Source organism: Ahaetulla prasina, chromosome 2 (genome assembly GCF_028640845.1).
Source record: "Ahaetulla prasina isolate Xishuangbanna chromosome 2, ASM2864084v1, whole genome shotgun sequence".
In the NCBI taxonomy this organism is placed as follows: Eukaryota; Metazoa; Chordata; class Lepidosauria; order Squamata; family Colubridae; genus Ahaetulla; species Ahaetulla prasina.
The window spans coordinates 231,282,959-231,302,292 of record NC_080540.1 but is presented as its reverse complement, the minus strand read 5'-3'; the positions used below and the strand labels follow the sequence as shown (position 1 = coordinate 231,302,292).

The 19,334-nt window shown below is 44.8% G+C and overlaps 1 protein-coding gene across 1 annotated transcript; it reads left to right on the top strand.

The window, feature by feature from the left end:
• Positions 1–4,034: 4,034 nt before the first annotated feature.
• LOC131190704 (uncharacterized protein K02A2.6-like) lies at positions 4,035–10,462 on the top strand (the record flags this gene model as incomplete). The annotated part of the gene is made up of 5 exons (XM_058168061.1): positions 4,035–5,441; positions 5,547–6,114; positions 9,205–9,257; positions 9,787–9,870; positions 10,286–10,462. Coding segments are annotated over 5 exons (2,289 nt in total), but the record flags the coding sequence as incomplete, so codon positions are not given.
• Positions 10,463–19,334: the final 8,872 nt, after the last annotated feature.

Below are 19,334 nucleotides of genomic sequence, written 5' to 3'. Positions count from 1 at the left end.
GTAGATTATTTTAATAGGTTTCTCATTAGCATCACTTTTGTTTTCTGTGTTGTTTTATATTTATGGTCATAATTATTTTAGGATTTATATTGCACTTACTGCATCCTAGAGGATGAGAATGCATCTAAGCAGTTAAGCTACTGCATGTATGATCCTTCCCTTCTATTATTGGTTTATGAAATAACAGAAGACAATTATTTCTGGTTTCACTGTTGTTTTTTGCAGTCTTGGCTCCTAAAAAGCATTATGCAGAAGCTACATTGTCTGTATACCCAGCATATTTTAAGTAAGTGTTTTGTCTCAAAAACCTTGGATTTTGTTTTGTTTCGTTTTGTTTTTTGTTATAGACATTGCAGTCATTATGGTTTTATTTATTCCTCCTTTATGTAACATTTTTACTCTAATATTAAAGCATTTTATACTTTTTTTATTTTTATTTTATTTATTTTATTTTATCACAACAATATATGTAAGTATCATACAAAAAGATTATATAGTATATAAACATATATATGAGTAAGTATTAGGAGGTATAAGCATATATATATATATATGAAGAAGAAAAGAAAAACAATAGGACAGGAACGGTAGGCACGTTTGTGCACTTATGCACGCCCCTTATGGTCCTCTAAGAAATGGGGTGAGGTCAATAGTAGAGAGTTTTTGGTTAAAGCTTTTAGGATTATGGGAAGAGACCACAGAGTCAGGTAAAGTATTCCAAGCACTGATGATTCTGTTACAGAAGTCATATTTTCTGCAATCTAAATTAAAGCAGTTGACATTAAGTTTAAATCTATTAGTTGCTCTAGTATTATTGCAATTAAAGCTGAAGTAGTCTTTAACAGGAAGGACATTACAATAGATGATTCTATGAGTTAAATTTAGGTCTTGTCGAAGGCGACGGAGTTCCAAGTTTTCTAAGCCTAGAATTTCAAGTCTGGTGGGATAAGGTATTTTGTTGTTTTCAGAGGAATGGAGAACTCTTCTTGTAAAATATTTCTGGACACGTTCAATTGTACTTTGATAACTGTAGGGAGATGACTGGATCCATTTTCCTAATATAGGAAATGAAGCAATAGCGAATCATCTTTCATGTTTGAAAACATGCTCCCTTCTTAGCTTTTTATGACAGCAGAGATACCATTATTGACACAACCAGCAGACCCTCATTTCCATTGTATCATTTATTACACATCCAGATATTGGAAGAAGAAAACAGGAAGTTGAAACAAGAAAAGGAGGAGCTCATGAACCAAATCCCAGTGCAAGACATGAATGCAGACAAAGAAAAGGTAGTCCAGAATTAGGATTGTTAAACATTCTTCGAAGCACACCAGTTTATTTTTAAACTAAAATTATATTTTCTTCTTCCTTGTGTGTTCATGTAGATTATTTTAATAGGTTTCTCATTAGCATCACTTTTGTTTTCTGTGCTGTTTTATATTTATGGTCATAATTATTTTAGGGTTTATATTGCACTTACTGCATCCTAGAGGATGAGAATGCATCTAAGCAGTTAAGCTACTGCATGTATGATCCTTCCCTTCTATTATTGGTTTATGAAATAACAGAAGACAATTATTTCTGGTTTCACTGTTGTTTTTTGCAGTCTTGGCTCCTAAAAAGCATTATGCAGAAGCTACATTGTCTGTATACCCAGCATATTTTAAGTAAGTGTTTTGTCTCAAAAACCTTGGATTTTGTTTTGTTTCGTTTTGTTTTTTGTTATAGACATTGCAGTCATTATGGTTTTATTTATTCCTCCTTTATGTAACATTTTTACTCTAATATTAAAGCATTTTATACTTTTTATTTTATTTATTTTATTTTATCACAACAATATATGTAAGTATCATACAAAAAGATTATATAGTATATAAACATATATATGAGTAAGTATTAGGAGGTATAAGCATATATATATATATATGAAGAAGAAAAGAAAAACAATAGGACAGGAACGGTAGGCACGTTTGTGCACTTATGCACGCCCCTTATGGTCCTCTAAGAAATGGGGTGAGGTCAATAGTAGAGAGTTTTTGGTTAAAGCTTTTAGGATTATGGGAAGAGACCACAGAGTCAGGTAAAGTATTCCAAGCACTGATGATTCTGTTACAGAAGTCATATTTTCTGCAATCTAAATTAAAGCAGTTGACATTAAGTTTAAATCTATTGGTTGCTCTTGTATTATTGCAATTAAAGCTGAAGTAGTCTTTAACAGGAAGGACATTACAATAGATGATTCTATGAATTAAATTTAGGTCTTGTCGAAGGCGACGGAGTTCCAAGTTTTCTAAGCCTAGAATTTCAAGTCGGGTGGGATAAGGTATTTTGTTGTTTTCAGAGGAATGGAGAACTCTTCTTCTAAAATATTTCTGGACACGTTCAATTGTATTGATGTCAGAGATGTGGTGAGGGTTCCAAACAGGTGAGCTGTAATGTATCTTTAAGAGTTTTGGAGGGAAATTTGGGCGGGAACTTGCACGTTCCTGATTGGTTATTGCACCGGAGAAAACTGTATATAAAGAGGGGTTTTGCCGGACGTTCTTTGCTGGGTTCACTATAAACTAAAGAGCTGTTGTCACTCATCTGGTCTCCTGCCTCGTTATTGCCCGAATCTAACACTGGCGACGAGGATGGGATTGAGGCAGTGAGATCGGGGAAAAAGGCGCGAACCCAGCCAGTTTCAAGTACGGAAAGTAGCGATGTCCAGCTACACGCCGCCACCGCCATTCGACCAAGCAAAGGAGAAATGGGGGTCATACATGGCTCGTTTCGAGTGTTTCCTCGAAGCAAACGAACTACAAGGAGTTTCGGACAACAGGAAGCGAGCATACTTCCTGAGCCATTGCGGTCCAGAGGTCTTCGATACCGCAGAGTCACTTTCAGAGCCAACGCCGGTACAGTCGGTACCGTGGCAAACGCTGCAAACGGCACTTCGAGCGCATTACGCCCCAGTACCCTCAAAGTTCGTTCAACGGTTCGAGTTGAGGCAGAGGGTACAGCGAGAAGGCGAATCGATAAGTGTGTACATGGCAGCATTGAGAAAAGCCGCAAACCACTGTGAGTACCGAGATTTGGAGGACTCCTTACTCGAACAACTCATTTGCGGGGTCAGAGACATTCGATTACAACGACGGCTGCTGTCTAAAAGCAACCTGACCCTGGCACGAGCCTTGGACAAGGCTAGGGCTCATGAAATGTCTAACAAGGCGGCAGAAACATTGCAAAAGCCGACTGCACCAGGAGCCGGAGCAAAAACAACTCCGGTCCACAACGAGGAAGTCCAGGCCGAGTCGGAAGGTGAGGAAGAGGAAGAGGCTTTCCACACCCAGAGGCCGGGGAAAGAGGACCGGAGTGAATGTATGAGTTGCGGGGGCCAACACCAACGACAACAATGCAAATTCAAGGACGCGACGTGTCGGCGGTGCGAAAAGAAAGGTCACATAGCGCAGGCCTGTCGAGCCCCCCAACCTTCCCGCCAAAAATTTAAACCGACCAACCAGAGCGCGGGAACCGCGAAGCGGCCCGGGATTGGTCCATTCAAAAAGGGCGCGAAGTTAAACCAGACTTCTGCAAGAATAGCCCTCACATCGACGCGGCTAGAGAAAAAGATTTTTACAAAGGTACACATCGAAGGGGTACCTTGCAAGATGGAGGTGGACACCGGCTCATCCATCACAATGATGTCATGGGACACCCTCAAGAGGGACTTGCCAGCCATCGCGAAGCGCAGGTTACAGTCCCAGCATATAAGAGTGCAAGACTACCAAGGAAACCGAATTCCTGTGCGAGGGGGAACGTCAGTCCAAGTCAAGTATGGACAGTTCAAGAAAACCCTGCCAATCACCATAGTCGACGGAACCTTACCGAGTTTGCTTGGACTTGACTGGTTCCGGGCTTTGGGCATGGGAGTGACCGGGGTGTTCCGAAACGAAATCGACCTCAAGAGTGAACTGCTGAAGGAGTTCGAGGACGTTTTCGAAGATGGCCTGGGCAAGTACGAGGGGACCCCTATTTCCTTCAATTTAGACCCCCAAGTTGCCCCTATCAGGTTGAAGGCTAGGAGGGTTCCATTCGCCCTAAAGCCCAAGATTGACCGGGAACTGGACAAACTAGTAAACCAGGGGATACTAGTACCCGTTGATCACACAAAATGGGAGACACCTATAGTCACCCCAGTCAAACCGGACGGGTCGGTCCGGATTTGTGCTGACTATAAGGCAACATTAAACAAAGCTTTGCAGAAGAGTGCATACCCCGTCCCAGTAGTGCAACACTTACTGCACTCGTTGGGACAAGGGCAAGTTTTCGCCAAACTAGATTTGGCTCAAGCCTATCAGCAATTACCAGTAGATAGCAGCACAGCCGAAGCGCAAACCATTGTCACGCACCGCGGCGCATTCAAATGCACCCGGCTCCAATTCGGGGTGAGTGTAGCCCCGGGGCTGTTTCAGAACCTAATGGAGCGACTATTGCAGGGTCTACCCGGGGTGGTACCGTATTTTGACGATGTATTGGTATCAGCCGAAAATTTAGTGGAACTAGGGGTACGACTGAGGAAAGTTTTGGGCATTTTCAGGTCTGCCGGGCTTAAAGTTAAGCTGAATAAATGCCAAATCGGGGTAGGATCCGTAGAATTCCTGGGCTACAGAATTGACAGGGAGGGGATTCACCCCACGGAGAGCAAGGTGCGGGCCATCAGGAAGGCCCCAGCCCCCAAAAATAAAACGGAGTTACAGGCATTTTTGGGTCTGGTCAACTTCTATGCGGTGTTCCTCAAGAACAAGGCAACAATAGCCGAACCGCTGCATAAGCTACTGGCAAAGAATGCTGCGTGGTCATGGGGGAAAGCGGAAACTAAGGCATTTGAAGGGGTAAAAAACCTGGTGTCTAGTGATAGCCTCCTTATTCAATACAACGGCACGTTGCCATTAGTACTGGTCTGCGATGCATCTCCCTACGGGGTGGGGGCTGTGCTCAGCCATAGGTTACCGAATGGAACAGAAGCCCCTATAGCATACTACTCCCGAACAATGTCCTCGGCCGAAAGGAACTACAGCCAGCTGGATAGGGAGGCATTGGCTATAGTCTCAGGGGTAAAGAAATTTCACGAATATGTATTCGGCCGAGATTTTGAAATAGTGACGGACCATAGACCCCTGTTGGGACTCTTAGCGGGCGACCGTCCTACGCCCGTTGCACTTTCACCCAGACTGACCCGATGGACTATCTTCCTGGCAGCATACTCTTATAGACTGATCCACCGCCCGGGAAAGGAGATGGGGCATGCGGACGCTCTGAGCAGATGCCCGTTACCAGAGACTATCGAAGATCCAGCCCCTGGGATACCCGTCCTACTGATTGACTCTTGGGACTCTGGCCCTGTCACTTCCAAGGAAGTGGCAAGGGCGTCTTACAAGGACATTACCATAAGGACTGTAATTGGATGGGTGTTGAGGGGATGGCCCACTGCGCCGGGCGAGCGTTTCAAAGACTTTGCGAAAAAACGAGAAGAATTATCTGTTCAAGGGGGGTGTCTGTTATGGGGGGATAGGGTGGTTATCCCGGAGAAATTACGGAAAAAGGTACTAGAACTGTTACATGTGGGCCACCCGGGTATAGTTCGGATGAAGAGTTTAGCAAGGAGCTATGTGTGGTGGCCCCAGATGGACAAAGAAATTAGTGACGAGATAGGGAGATGTCAACCCTGTCAAGAGTCGAGGCCACTACCCCCCACGGCCCCTATCCGAGAATGGGAGAAACCACAGGGGCCATGGTCTAGGATTCACATAGATTTTGCCGGGCCATTTCATGGGCAAACCTTTTTAATCGCAGTCGATGCCTACTCAAAATGGTTAGAAATCATTCTAATGAAATCCACAACGGCAGAAGCTGTCATCTCAGTCCTGAGACACCTATTCGTAACCCATGGGTTGCCCGACACCCTGGTATCCGACAACGGCCCGCAGTTCACGGCAACACAGTTTGAGGGGTACTTAGCGGAGGAGGGCATCAGACATGTCCTCTCGGCGCCTTTCCACCCGGCGACGAACGGACTTGCAGAACGTTTCGTTCGGAGCGCTAAAGAAGCACTCTCTAGAATAAGGCCAGGCGACTGGCAATTAAAGATAGACACTTTTCTTGCAGTCCAACATAGAACCCCCTGTGTAGCAACTGGCCGCAGCCCGGCGGAATTATTAATGGGACGGAAACTCAGGTGCCAATTAGACCGACTAAACCCTACCTACACCCCAGACGGGTACAAGGGAGCACACGGAAAAACGAGGGAAATGACAGTCGGTGACCAGGTGTGGGCACACAACTATAGCAAGGGCCCAACCTGGTTAAAAGGAACGATTATTGGGGTAACAGGGCCAAAATCATATCTTGTAGATATGGAGGATGGCCGGGTATGGAGACGCCACATAGATCAAATAAGAAAAAGAATAGCAAGTAACAGAGACACAAATCAGCCAGGCCCTGACTACCAAATGTTTGAATTCACAGCTGACTCAAACCCGGGGCGAACGGGGGACTTATCTGAGTCCGACGAAGTCCAGCGACGCCAACCGGTTCCTCCGGAAGACTGCAGGGACAACTCTGCAAATAATCCAGGGCTGGATAGCCCAGAGGAGGAGCTTGGAGGAACTCACAGTCCCTCCGGCCAGCTCGACTCACTCCCCGAAAATGAAGTGCGCAGGTCTGAGAGAGTTAGGAAACGCCCAGCCTACCTGCGTGACTACGTAGAGAAATAATATGTTAATTTTTATGTAAATATGGTTACAATGCGTTCTGGGAGGGGAGGAGTTTAATGTATCTTTAAGAGTTTTGGAGGGAAATTTGGGCGGGAACTTGCATGTTCCTGATTGGTTATTGCACCGGAGAAAACTGTATATAAAGAGGGGTTTTGCCGGACGTTCTTTGCTGGGTTCACTATAAACTAAAGAGCTGTTGTCACTCATCTGGTCTCCTGCCTCGTTATTGCCCGAATCTAACATGAGCTGTATTCTAGAATTGATCTAGGAAATGTTTTATATGCTCTGGTTAGTAGTGTAGTGTTTTTGGAAAAGAAGCTACGCAAGATTAGGTTTACAACTCTTAGAGCCTTTTTTTGCTATGTAGTTGCAGTGGGCTTTGGCACTTAGATCATTTGACATGAAAACTCCAAGGTTTCCATAGTGTATTACTCTATCAGCTTCTAAAACCTGATATTATAGAAAAATAGACTTGAAGAATTAAAACCCTATCCACCTAATCGAGTCCTTCCCAAGGACCTGGGTTGGGCAGATCTGGATGTTTGATGCTGTTAGATATATCGTCACAGGATGGAAGCTGTTCTGAGTAAAGCTGCCTTTACCAACTGATGGTGAATGTGTCAATGCCAATGATGCTCCAGTTATTTTGGAATTGCATCCAAGGCACCTATGACTATCGAGATCACCTTTGCTTGCTTTTGTCATTCTATTTCTGTTTGCAGATATTTGTATTTGATTATCTTCTCCATTTCTTACTCTTCTATTCTGTTGACTCATTGTTCTGTCCCCTCCCGGCCTCAGCCACGCGAGCTGGCTAAACAAGCCAGTAATTGAGTTCACGGCTGCTATCAGTCCTGGCCGGGAATCTGCAGCTGCCTGCCAAAGTCTCCCTTATCTTGGGGTTGCCGGGCAACCAGGAAGTCAGTAATCCAGGCCGAATGTTCAGCTCAATTCTCCACGAGTCAAAGAGTTCAGCTCACTTCTCCACGAGTCTAATAGTTCAGCTCAATTTTTGCTCGTCACGGAGCAGAAGAGCAGCCAGGGCTGCTTTTATACTCTGTGGGGTGTGGCTCCATGACTCAGCAGTCTTTAGGCCTGCCCCACCCCTTCCTTTGTTGTAGCCGCCTCTCGTATCTCCAAAACCTGGGATCACCGCCCTGAGTCCTTCGGGAGAAGGGCGGTCTAGAAATCTAATAAAATAAATAAATAAATAAATAAATAGCCAGGCCTGATTGCCATCAGCCGGATCTGGAGGCGTGGCCTGTGGGGGGAGAGTCAGGTGCTCCAAAGGTAAGTCCTGATGGCCCTTCCCCCTCACTTTCCGAGCACTTTCTGGCAGGGGGCCCAGCTCGGGAGGCGCAGACACAACACTCATAGTGCCATGTCCACTATGTAGACTTTTTTGTCTTTCTTATGAAAAATTATTAAATCTGGCATGTTATGCACTAGGTGCCTGTCTGTTTGAATTCAAAAGTCCTAGAGCACTTTAACGTCTTCATTTTCTATTACTTTCTCTATTTTATGGTCAAACCAGTTCTTGCTTGTTCGCTAATGATATTTCTTGCAGATCTTCTAATGCAATCTTCTAGCAACAACTAAACAGGAGTGTCTGTGTGTATATGTGGGTGTGTTTTCTATTTTTTATTTATTTTATTCATATATGTTTTGATATCTCAGCAATTATACATATAATTCTAATCAAACCTCTGTCTTCAAGTTTTCATTCTAATTTCCTTCTTTCTATAACCTATTCTTCCTAATCATCAAAACCATATACAGCAGTGAAATCTGAACTGGTTTACTAGCAGTTCACTGGCTGCACATGCGTGCTGCACATCATGCACCAAATGCAAGGTGTGTGTGTGTACATGCGCAGTGCATGCCAAAAGGAGGCATGGGATAAGTAGAACAGCATGTGTGGGGGAGGAACAGCTGTGGTGCATGATCTTTTTTTTTACTTTTAAAAGCATTTGAATAGGTTGATTAGGTTGCAAAAAAATGTTTTTAAAAGTAAAAAAAGGCTCTGATGATCACGCAGCTCAGCTGTGATCATCAGAGCCTTTTTTTACCTTTTAAAAGCATTTTTTACAATCTATTTGGCCGATAAAAAGTAAAAAAAAAAGGCTCTGACAATCACGTGGCTCAGCTTTGATCATCAGAGCCTCTTTTTTTACCTTTTAAAAGCATTTTTTAAAAGAAGCGGCAAGCGGGGAAGCGCGTGACCAGGCATTGGGTGGGCGGGCAGGGATTTTTGCTATCAGTTCTCCAAACCACCCACCATCATTGCTACTGAATCGGCTGATCCGGTCTGAACTGGGAGCATTTCACCCCTGACTATATGTCATAGAATCATTTTCTTCTTTACACAAAAAAAATCCATTGATGAATGCCAATAATAATATTTCCCTAGTGAACAGTTTTTAATACATTTTCTTGTGCTGTTCAGCTATCAAGGAACTTCACAGAAGTAGAATGGACCTTGAAAATGTGCAGAAAATGGTAAATATCCAGATAAAGTTACATTGTGGTCAGCAAAATGCATCAATGTTAGATGAAATAAATATTGGACTTCAAATGAAGCATAAGTAGTCATGTTAAGTTGCTTATAAGAATGAGAAAGAATAATTCAACTGGAAGGAAAAAAAATATAATATTTTCTAGTAGTTTTTTCTACCTTGATTGGAATAGTCTTAAACTTTTGGAGGTAGACTGAGTTTGTTCGAGTTTATTTTGGAATATTATGAAGTTTGTTTTTAACTTTATATTTTTAAGTGTTTTAATTAGTCTGTGGAAAATTGCACTGAAAATTTTGTCAGATTCATTTTCCTGCTTTGCTCAGCTTATGAAAACATAATTTTCATGACTATGCTGACTGAGAGATAAGCACTAGTAATCGTTTGATTTGTTGGTTTCAAAATCCCATAGTCCATGGCTAACAGCTGTTATTATAGAAATGAAAATACTTTTACTAGCCAAAAATAATAATAAATGAATTAAAGTGAATTGGATAAAATTTAATTTCTTTCAGGTAACTATAAATAGTGAAACAGAAATGAATGCAAGAGAAATTAAATCTGACACCATAACACAGAATGGACAAGGTTCCTTTGTGGTAAGACTCATGTTCATCTTTCAGTAGACATCCAGCCAACATCTGGACTTTTTCCCAATCTGTAACAAATCAGGGGTGCTTTGAGCTGGCCTCATATGAAATTTTGTTTCAGGAAAATATTTTAAATCCACAATTGCTGTTAATTTTTGTACTAGAGTTCATATAATTTTAGAAAAGCAAACAAATTCAAATTTAAGATAGCAAGACCTTAATTTCATGTAGGAGCACCCCTAGGGCATTACTAGCTTAACTTTTAAACCTTGCTTTTTTGTAAAGTTTTTAATCAAATACTTTAAATGTGCATGTTGTTCTTTAAATAGAACTACAGGCTAACACATTTTACATTTTGCTAATCAGGGCACAGTTGTCTTACCATTTTTGAGGCAATATATCAAAACTTCTTGATATCACTCAGGTGGATATAGAAGAAGCACAAGATTATTTACCAGAAAATAAATTTCTGTTGGAAGTGAAAACCAATCTGGAACAGATCAGATCATCCTTGCAGAAGCGAGAGACAGAGCTCAAGGATCTTCTCCAAACTGAACATTGGTGCAACCCTCAAATTACAGAAACAGAAATGATACAATGAGTGGAGAAAGGTCAGTATGGACTGGCATCTGAGGGGAGGCTGGTCCGAGAGCTGGAAATGACAAAACAGGCCTTGATTTCCATATTTTCTTCAGTTCTGAGGATGCAAGCCAGGGGTGGGTTCTACTTACCTTTACTACTGGTTCACAACGTGAGCACGCACATGTGCGCGCTTCTGCACATGCATAGATCGTCAATTATGACATCCGGGTGGGTGGGCAGACCCTTCCGCCGCTTTTACTACCGGTTCTAAAGAACCAGACAGAACCGGGAGCAACCCACTATTGATGCAAGTGCTTTACTGCACCATACATGATGACCTCAACACATCAGCTTCCTTTTTATGATGTCATGCCTCCATTAGTATGTATTTCAATATAGAAGACTGAAATATACAAAAGTACCATAACAATCTGGTCCTAGGATGTGAATACAGTAGGGTTCAGTTTTGCTATATATTTGTAAATGTCACTAGCTAGACTATAACTAAGTACCGTATATACTCGAGTATAAGCCGAGTTTTTCAGCACATTTTTTGTGCTGAAAAACGTCCCCTCGGCTTATACTCGGGTCTATACGGCTTATACTCGAGTTTTTTTTTTGAAATTATACCGAGTATATACGGCTTATACTGAGTTTTTTTTTTCTTTTTCACATTTTACGGACTGAAGCTCCTGCTGTGCAGTGAGAGGCGGGCGGGGAGCCGCCAGCCTTCTCAGCTGAGGGAGGAGGGTTTCAACCGTAGGTGCCTCATTTCACCCATATACTGAGTCCCCAGTTTACCCCAGTTTTTGGGGTAAAATTGGGGACCTCGGCTTATACTCGGATCGGCTTATATTCGAGTATATACGGTAATCTTAGGCCCACACCCCATGTGGGCATACATGCCAGGGCTTTTTAAGTGTTCTCCTTTCCCCACTGCTTTATATGTATGATGCAGAAATATATGTATGTAGCATGTGTATATGTGTGTTATGTATGTGTTTGGGTAGATACACACTTTCTCTTGCGAGCAGGCAACAGAATTTCATTTTTAATGTGGGCCAGTGTGCTTGCTGTAAAAAAATGATAATAAAGTTATCTTACCTTACCTTACCTTATTTTTTAAAGTCTCCTTCGGGAGCAAAAATGGGAGTCACATTTTATGAAAGGGTAGAGATTGTAGGAGGCATGCCAATGAGGTAAGCCTCCATCCTACCATGTAGGCCCAATTTTTCCAAACTTTTGATCAATGTGACAGGTTGCTGCAATTTATTACTTCTACTACTTCTATAGGCTTAGTGCAGGTTATTTGTTTTTCTGCTCATGTTGTCTCGGAAATCATATCATATATGTTGGAAAACATCGTGGAGACCATAAAATTGTCATATACTCCACACAGAGACACACACATGCCTAGATAAGACTGTTGTAAAAATTTCCATTGCAATGCAAATGGAGGGAAGAAACTGAAGAATACAGATGTTCATTAAAAGCAGCGATATACCAGATACTCTAAAATGCTATCTATTTCTCATGGTGACTAGAATTAGACTTGAATGAATCCAGCATTAGGGAAGTCTCTGTATGCATTCTGTTTTCAAGTTGTTCTTGTACAACTTTGTACCTATGTTTCTACTTCATAGTCCTGATTCACAGTCTTCACCATCAGTTTGTTTACACATTGATAGTTAAAATGTATTCTAGTTATTGCAAGTAGTCCTTGTTTAGTGACTGCCTCATTTAGTGACCATTCATAGATATGACAATGATGAAAAAGTAATTTTATGACTAATTCTCACCTTCACAGATCTGTAATGCAAAAAAGAAAGCTGAAATAAGATCATAAGCACAGTCATGGTTTCACTTAGCAGCCACTTCACTTAACAACTAAGTTTCTAGTATTAATCATGGTCACTAAACAAGGACTGCAGGTTTTTTTTGGAGCCCAAGCACAATATCTGTCTATGGCTCACTAAAGCAGCTTTCCAAGACTGTTCCAGTTGTGTACCAACGGTGACTTATGACCGTTACAGCATCCTCATGGTCATGTGATTTACATGCAAATGCTTGACAACTGATTCACATTTATGACAGTTGCCGTGTTCCTGGGTCATGTGATCCCTTTTTACGACCTTCTGACAAGCAAACTCAATGGGGAAGCCAGATTCACTTAACAACCGGGTTATTAATGTAACAGCTGCATTCAAAACTGATTGACTTTTAACAAATGTGGCAAGAAAACAATTGTAAAATGGAGCAAAACTCTCTTAACAAATTTCTCACTTAGCAACATAAATTTTGGGCTTGATTGTGGTCGTAAATTGAGGATTACCTGTAATTGGACTTATATATGCCGTGCAATGTTTTTGGGTTTGTTTGGAATAGGTTTTTAAAATATATATATATCCCTTTCTCAGCCCTGCATAATAAACTTAGAAGAAACAAAAGAAAATATTTGGAAGTTGATGATTACATCAACTTCAAAGAGAAGTTCCTTCTCCAAAATCAAGCCTCTTCTGTATAAAGTAAAAAAAAGAAAGAAACAAGGGAAATGGAAAAAAAGCATCCACAAGACTTTTTCAGGATGAGCTTACTCTATCAAGATAAACATGAGGAAGAATTGTGAAGATGGATTAGCCTTCTCCGTTACTCCTGAAAGATTCGTAACAATGAAGGTTAATCTTTTTGTATTCTGAATTGTATTTTGTACTATTTTGTGGCAAACATCAGATTATTTGTTTCTAAGTATATGATTTAATCATTTCTATTCTTTTATTTTTTTCATGGATGAAATCAGCTGTGGATTTCCAGCTATGGACAAATTAACCAAGATACATGCCTCTCCCTGATGAGATGGCCAGCTATATAAATTTGATTAATAGGTAAATAAATAATAAAATCTGTATGCAACCTATCGCAAAAAAAGTAAATTTAAAAAGATGGTTTCCATGACAGTTGCTTGTGAAAATTCTGCAAACTACATTTTAAATTATAAAACATTTTATACTGTGTTTAAGTCTGATTTGTTGGGGCAGGCTTCATAATCTATATGAATGTATTTATTTATCTATTTGCTTGCTTTAAATAAAATTTATAGGCCTCCCAACTCATAGCAACTCTAGATAGCATGTAATCAGTTGAATGATTGTCTTGCCTTGACATGAACAAATATAATAAACTTTAGAATGCCCAATGATCAATTAAAGTACCGGCTCTGCGCATGCGCAAGAATGGTAGCGACCTAGAGGAGCCCGAATCGGCGATGGCGGCTTTTCCTTGAAATGGAGGCTTTGGGCTGACTTACCAGGCTGCTCCGGTCCCTCGGCGTGTGGTTCGATCGGTCTGGCTGCCGCTGGAGAGGTTTGTGGCCTCTCGGTCATGCGACAGCCGAGAACGGGCCGAGGGACGGAGTGGCGGTCCGGAAGGGGGCGGCCATTTTGGAGGAAGCGGAGATGCGAGGGAGGCGAGGGAGGCCTGCTGTTTGTTGCAGGCGCCGGCCTCGGCCTCGGTTCTGGCCCTGCCTTGCCCAGCGGAGCCCTGCCCAGCGGAGCCCTGCCCAGCGGAGCCCTGCCCAGCGGAGCCCTGCCCAGCTGCACGGAGCTCTGCCCAACGGAGCTCTGCCCAGCGGCCCAGCGGCGAGCCCTGCCCAGCGGAGCCCTGCCCAGCGGAGCCCTGCCCAGCGGAGCCCTGCCCAGCGGAGCCCTGCCCAGCGGTCCAGCGGTCCAGCGGCGAGCCCTGCCCAGCGGAGCCCTGCCCAGCGGTCCAGCGGCGACCCGGCGATCTTGGCCGAATTTCAGCGGCGTGAGATCGCCGGTGATTCCGCCTGGCTCACGGCTTCGGTGGATTCGCCTGGTTTCGCTGGCGCGAATCCCGCCCGCTTTTGCCTGTCGGTGGGCTTGCCGGCTCCTTCGGGCGCCAGTTCCATCGGCGCCAGTTCCATCGGTGCTGGTTGGGCCCGCGGGCTGTGTGGACCGCGGGTGCCTGTCCAACGGCGCCTGTATTAGGCAGCCCCACCGAGGATGGGTGTGGTAATGCCTCGGTGGGAGGAGGCGGAACCATGGCTGAGGTTTGTCCCCTCTTGTGGCCTGTTTGGTCGCAGCTTTCCATCATGTGTCATCGAATGGCCCTTGGTGGCCTGGCTTGCTCCATCGTATTTTCCTTTGTGGCCTTATGGCCTGGCTTGCTCCATTTTATTTCCGCTCCCCTCTATCCCTATCCCGGACCATGGGTCATCTAAACTGGGCGGTCATGCATTTCCATCAGCGGGATGGAGTGGATTGGACTGGATTGGACTAGCTTGGACTGGTCTCGGGACTTGGGCTGACCGCTAGCCACGTCTACCTGATTAAGATCTGTAGAACTGCTTCCCATAGGCATGCTATGGAGACTGTCGGCCTGTCTGTTCCTGTTCTGTTATCGCTATCCGGTTCCTGCTCCATCTGTCCTTTGACCAACTGGACTCCCGCTAGAAGACTCACCATTTCTATTACTTTGGGATTTTACCACCTTAGCATCCCTCGCCGATTCGCACTTTCCTATGCGCTACACTGCACGTGAACTCTTGCGCCTGCGAGGTGCCCCCGCCTCGCAGGAATGGCCCGTATCGCTACCAAGGGCCGGCCTCAATGACGGGTCTTGGGACCCACAGAGGTGGCATGCGAGAAGAAAGAGCCTTTGGGGGTTTTTAGACAGGGCATTTTTAAGGGGTGGGAGGGGTAGGGCGGGTGATGGGGGTAGCCCGTCGGGAGGGAAACCAGTTCCAGCGCATGCTCGTGGCGATTATCAAATGGGTTCGGAGGTTATGGGGGGGGAGGGTGTTCCTTTGTGTGAGGGTGAGTCTATTGGCACGGTAAGTGGGAGGGGCAGATATGGCGGAAGGGGGATCGATCGATATAGGGGTCACGCTGCTCGATGTATGCAGGCGATCGCGTGCCCCGATCCCCCTAACTTTACCCGTTCCCCCGATGGTCAGGACCCTCAGGACCTGGGCCTCCGTCTGATGGTATGCAACGCACGGTCCGGGGCCAATAAGGCCCCCCTAATACATGATCTAAATCAAGGGGGTGCCGGATATTATAGGCGTTACGGAGACCTGGTTGGGCAATGAAGGGGTGTGCCCTGGTTGAGATGTGCCCACGGGTTCCCGTGCATTCCATCAGCCGAGGGCCCAGGGTAGGGGTGGAGGGGTGGCGGTTGTGATTAAAGAGAGTTTAGAGCCGAGGGAGACCACTGTACCTCAGATATCCGGGTGTGAATCCCTCTTTGTGAGGTGGGGTCATAGATGTCAGATGGGCTTGCTGGGCCCGCACCTGGCTCCTTGCTGCGTGACAGCCGCCCTTCCCGCGCTCCTAGAGGTGCTTGCCGGGTGGCGGTGGAGACCCCCAGACTTTTAGGCATGGAGGACTTTAACCTGCCATCAGGCGGCTCGTCATCGACGGTAGCTCGGGAGTTCTTGGCCTGCATGACGGCCTTGGACCTGACTCAAGTAGTGGATGGCCCCACTCACATCGGGGGTGGCACACTGGACCTGATTTTTGTCTCTGGTCAGTGGTCGAGAGATCTGGACTTAAAGGAAATAGTCATTGAACCTTTGTCATGGTCAGATCACTCTCCTTCGCCTGGACTTTCTGACCGCTACCCAACACCGCAGGGAGACGGAACCATTACGTTGGTACCGTCCCAGGCGCCTGATGGACCCAGAGAGGTTCGGACGGAGCTTGGGCCACTTCCTGAGGATCTGGCTCACGGCACGGCAGAGGAACTGGCTGCAGCCTGGGAGCGGGCTGCGGCGGGGCTTTAGACCGTGTCAGGCCTTTGCGGCCTCTGACCCGGCGCAGATCCCAACCGGCTCCTTGGTTCTCCGAGGAGCTGAGGGGGATGAAACGCCGGAGAAGACGCCTAGAGAGTTCCTGGAGGTCCAGCCGTTCAGAGGCTGATCGGACACTAGTTAGATCCTATACCAGGACCTACCTAGTGGCACTGAGGGGATGCGAGGCGTTGCTCGCCTCCTCCCTCATTGCGCCGGCAGATAACCGCCCAGCTGCCCTGTTCAGTGACCCGCTCCCTCCTTCACCAGGGGGCGGGATGACCCGCTACAGGGACGTGCGGAGGAGTTTAACGGTTATCAATACGATAAAATCGTTCAGCTGAAGGACGGTCTGGACCGAGATTGCAGCGATTCGGACGAGACGTCTGAGGGCGGTCTTGGTGATGTTGTATGGGATGAGTTTTACCCTGTGACTCCCGAGGACATGGACAGGTTGCTGGGTAGATTGAATGCCACCACATGTTTACTGGACCCGTGCCCCTCCTGGCTGGTGCTGGCCACTCAGGAGGTGACACGAGGCTGGCTCCAGGGATTACAGTGCTTCCTTGTTGGAGGAGTCTTTCCGGCCGCCTTGAAAGAGGCGGTGGTGAGGCCCTCCTCAAGAAGCCTTCCTGGACCCGGCTGTTTTAGGTAATTATCGCCCAGTCTCCAACCCGCCGCGCGGCGAAGGTTGTAGAAATATGGTGGCATATCAGTTCCCCTTCACCTGGAGGAAACTGTCTATCTGGACCCGTTCAGTCCGGCTTCCGGCCGGTTACAGCACTGAGGCGGCTTTGGTCGCGTTGGTGGATGATCTCTGGAGGGCCAGGATAGGGGTTACTCCTCTGCCCTGGTCCTATTAGACCTCTCAGCGGCTTTTGATACCATCGACCATGGTATCCTGCTGCGCCGGTTGGGGGATTGGGAGTGGGAGGCACCGTTTATCGGTGGTTCTCCTCCTATCTCTCCGACCGTCGCAGACGGTGTTGACGGGCAGAGGTCACCCCGCGCGCCTCACTTGTGGGGTGCCGCGGGGTCGATTCTCGCCCTTCTGTTCAACATCTATATGAAGCCGCTGGGTGAGATCATCAGTGGCTTCGGTGTGAGGTACCAGCTGTCGCTGATGACACCCAGCTGTACTTTTCCACACCGGGCCACCCCAATGAAGCCGTCAAGTGCTGTCCCGGTGTCTGGAGGCCGACGGGTCTGGATGGGGAGGAACAGGCTCAAGCTCAATCCTCCAAGACGGAGTGGCTGTGGATGCCGGCATCCCGGTACAGTCAGCTGAGTCCGCGGCTGACTGTCGGAGCGAGTCATTGGCCCGATGGAGAGGGTGCGCAATTTGGGCGTTCTCCTGGATGAGCGGCTGTCTTTTGAAGACCACTTGACGGCCGTCTCCAGGAGAGCTTTCCACCAGGTTCGCCTGCGCGCCAATTGCGCCCTTTCTAGACCGGGATGCCTTGTGCACAGTCACCACGCCTTGTGACGCCTCGCCTGACTACTGCAATGCTCTCACATGGAGGGAAGAAACTGAAGAATACAGATGTTCATTAAAAGCAGCGATATACCAGATACTCTAAAATGCTATCTATTTCTCATGGTGACTAGAATTAAACTTGAATGAATCCAGCATTAGGGAAGTCTCTGTATGCATTCTGTTTTCAAGTTGTTCTTGTACAACTTTGTACCTATGTTTCTACTTCACAGTCCTGATTCACAGTCTTCACCATCAGTTTGTTTACACATTGATAGTTAAAATGTATTCTAGTTATTGCAAGTAGTCCTTGTTTAGTGACTGCCTCATTTAGTGACCATTCATAGATATGACAACGATGAAAAAGTAATTTTATGACTAATTCTCACCTTCACAGATCTGTAATGCAAAAAAGAAAGCTGAAATAAGATCATAAGCACAGTCATGGTTTCACTTAGCAGCCACTTCACTTAACAACTAAGTTTCTAGTATTAATCATGGTCACTAAACAAGGACTGCAGGTTTTTTTTGGAGCCCAAGCACAATATCTGTCTATGGCTCACTAAAGCAGCTTTCCAAGACTGTTCCAGTTGTGTACCAACGGTGACTTATGACCGTTACAGCATCCTCATGGTCATGTGATTTACATGCAAATGCTTGACAATTGATTCACATTTATGACAGTTGCCGTGTTCCTGGGTCATGTGATCCCTTTTTACGACCTTCTGACAAGCAAACTCAATGGGGAAGCCAGATTCACTTAACAACCGGGTTATTAATGTAACAACTGCATTCAAAATTGATTGACTTTTAACAAATGTGGCAAGAAAACAATTGTAAAATGGAGCAAAACTCTCTTAACAAATTTCTCACTTAGCAACATAAATTTTGGGCTTGATTGTGGTCGTAAATTGAGGATTACCTGTAATTGGACTTATATATGCCGTGCAATGTTTTTGGGTTTGTTTGGAATAGGTTTTTAAAATATATATATATCCCTTTCTCAGCCCTGCATAATAAACTTAGAAGAAACAAAAGAAAAGATTTGGAAGTTGATGATTACATCAACTTCAAAGAAAAGCTCCTTCTCCAAAATCAAGCCTCTTCTGTATAAAGTAAAAAAAAGAAAGAAACAAGGGAAATGGAAAAAAAGCATCCACAAGACTTTTTCAGGATGAGCTTACTCTATCAAGATAAACATGAGGAAGAATTGTGAAGATGGATTAGCCTTCTTTGTTACTCCTGAAAGATTCATAACAATGAAAGTTAATCTTTTTGTATTCTGAATTGTATTTTGTACTATTTTGTGGCAAACATCAGATTATTTGTTTCTAAGTATATGATTTAATCATTTCTATTCTTTTATTTTTTTCATGGATGAAATCAGCTATGGATTTCCAGCTATGGACAAATTAACCAAGATACATGCCTCTCCCTGATGAGATGGCCAGCTATATAAATTTGATTAATAAGTAAATAAATAATAAAATCTGTATGCAACCTATCGCAAAAAAAGTAAATTTAAAAAGATGGTTTCCATGACAGTTGCTTGTGAAAATTCTGCAAACTACATTTTAAATTATAAAACATTTTATACTGTGTTTAAGTCTG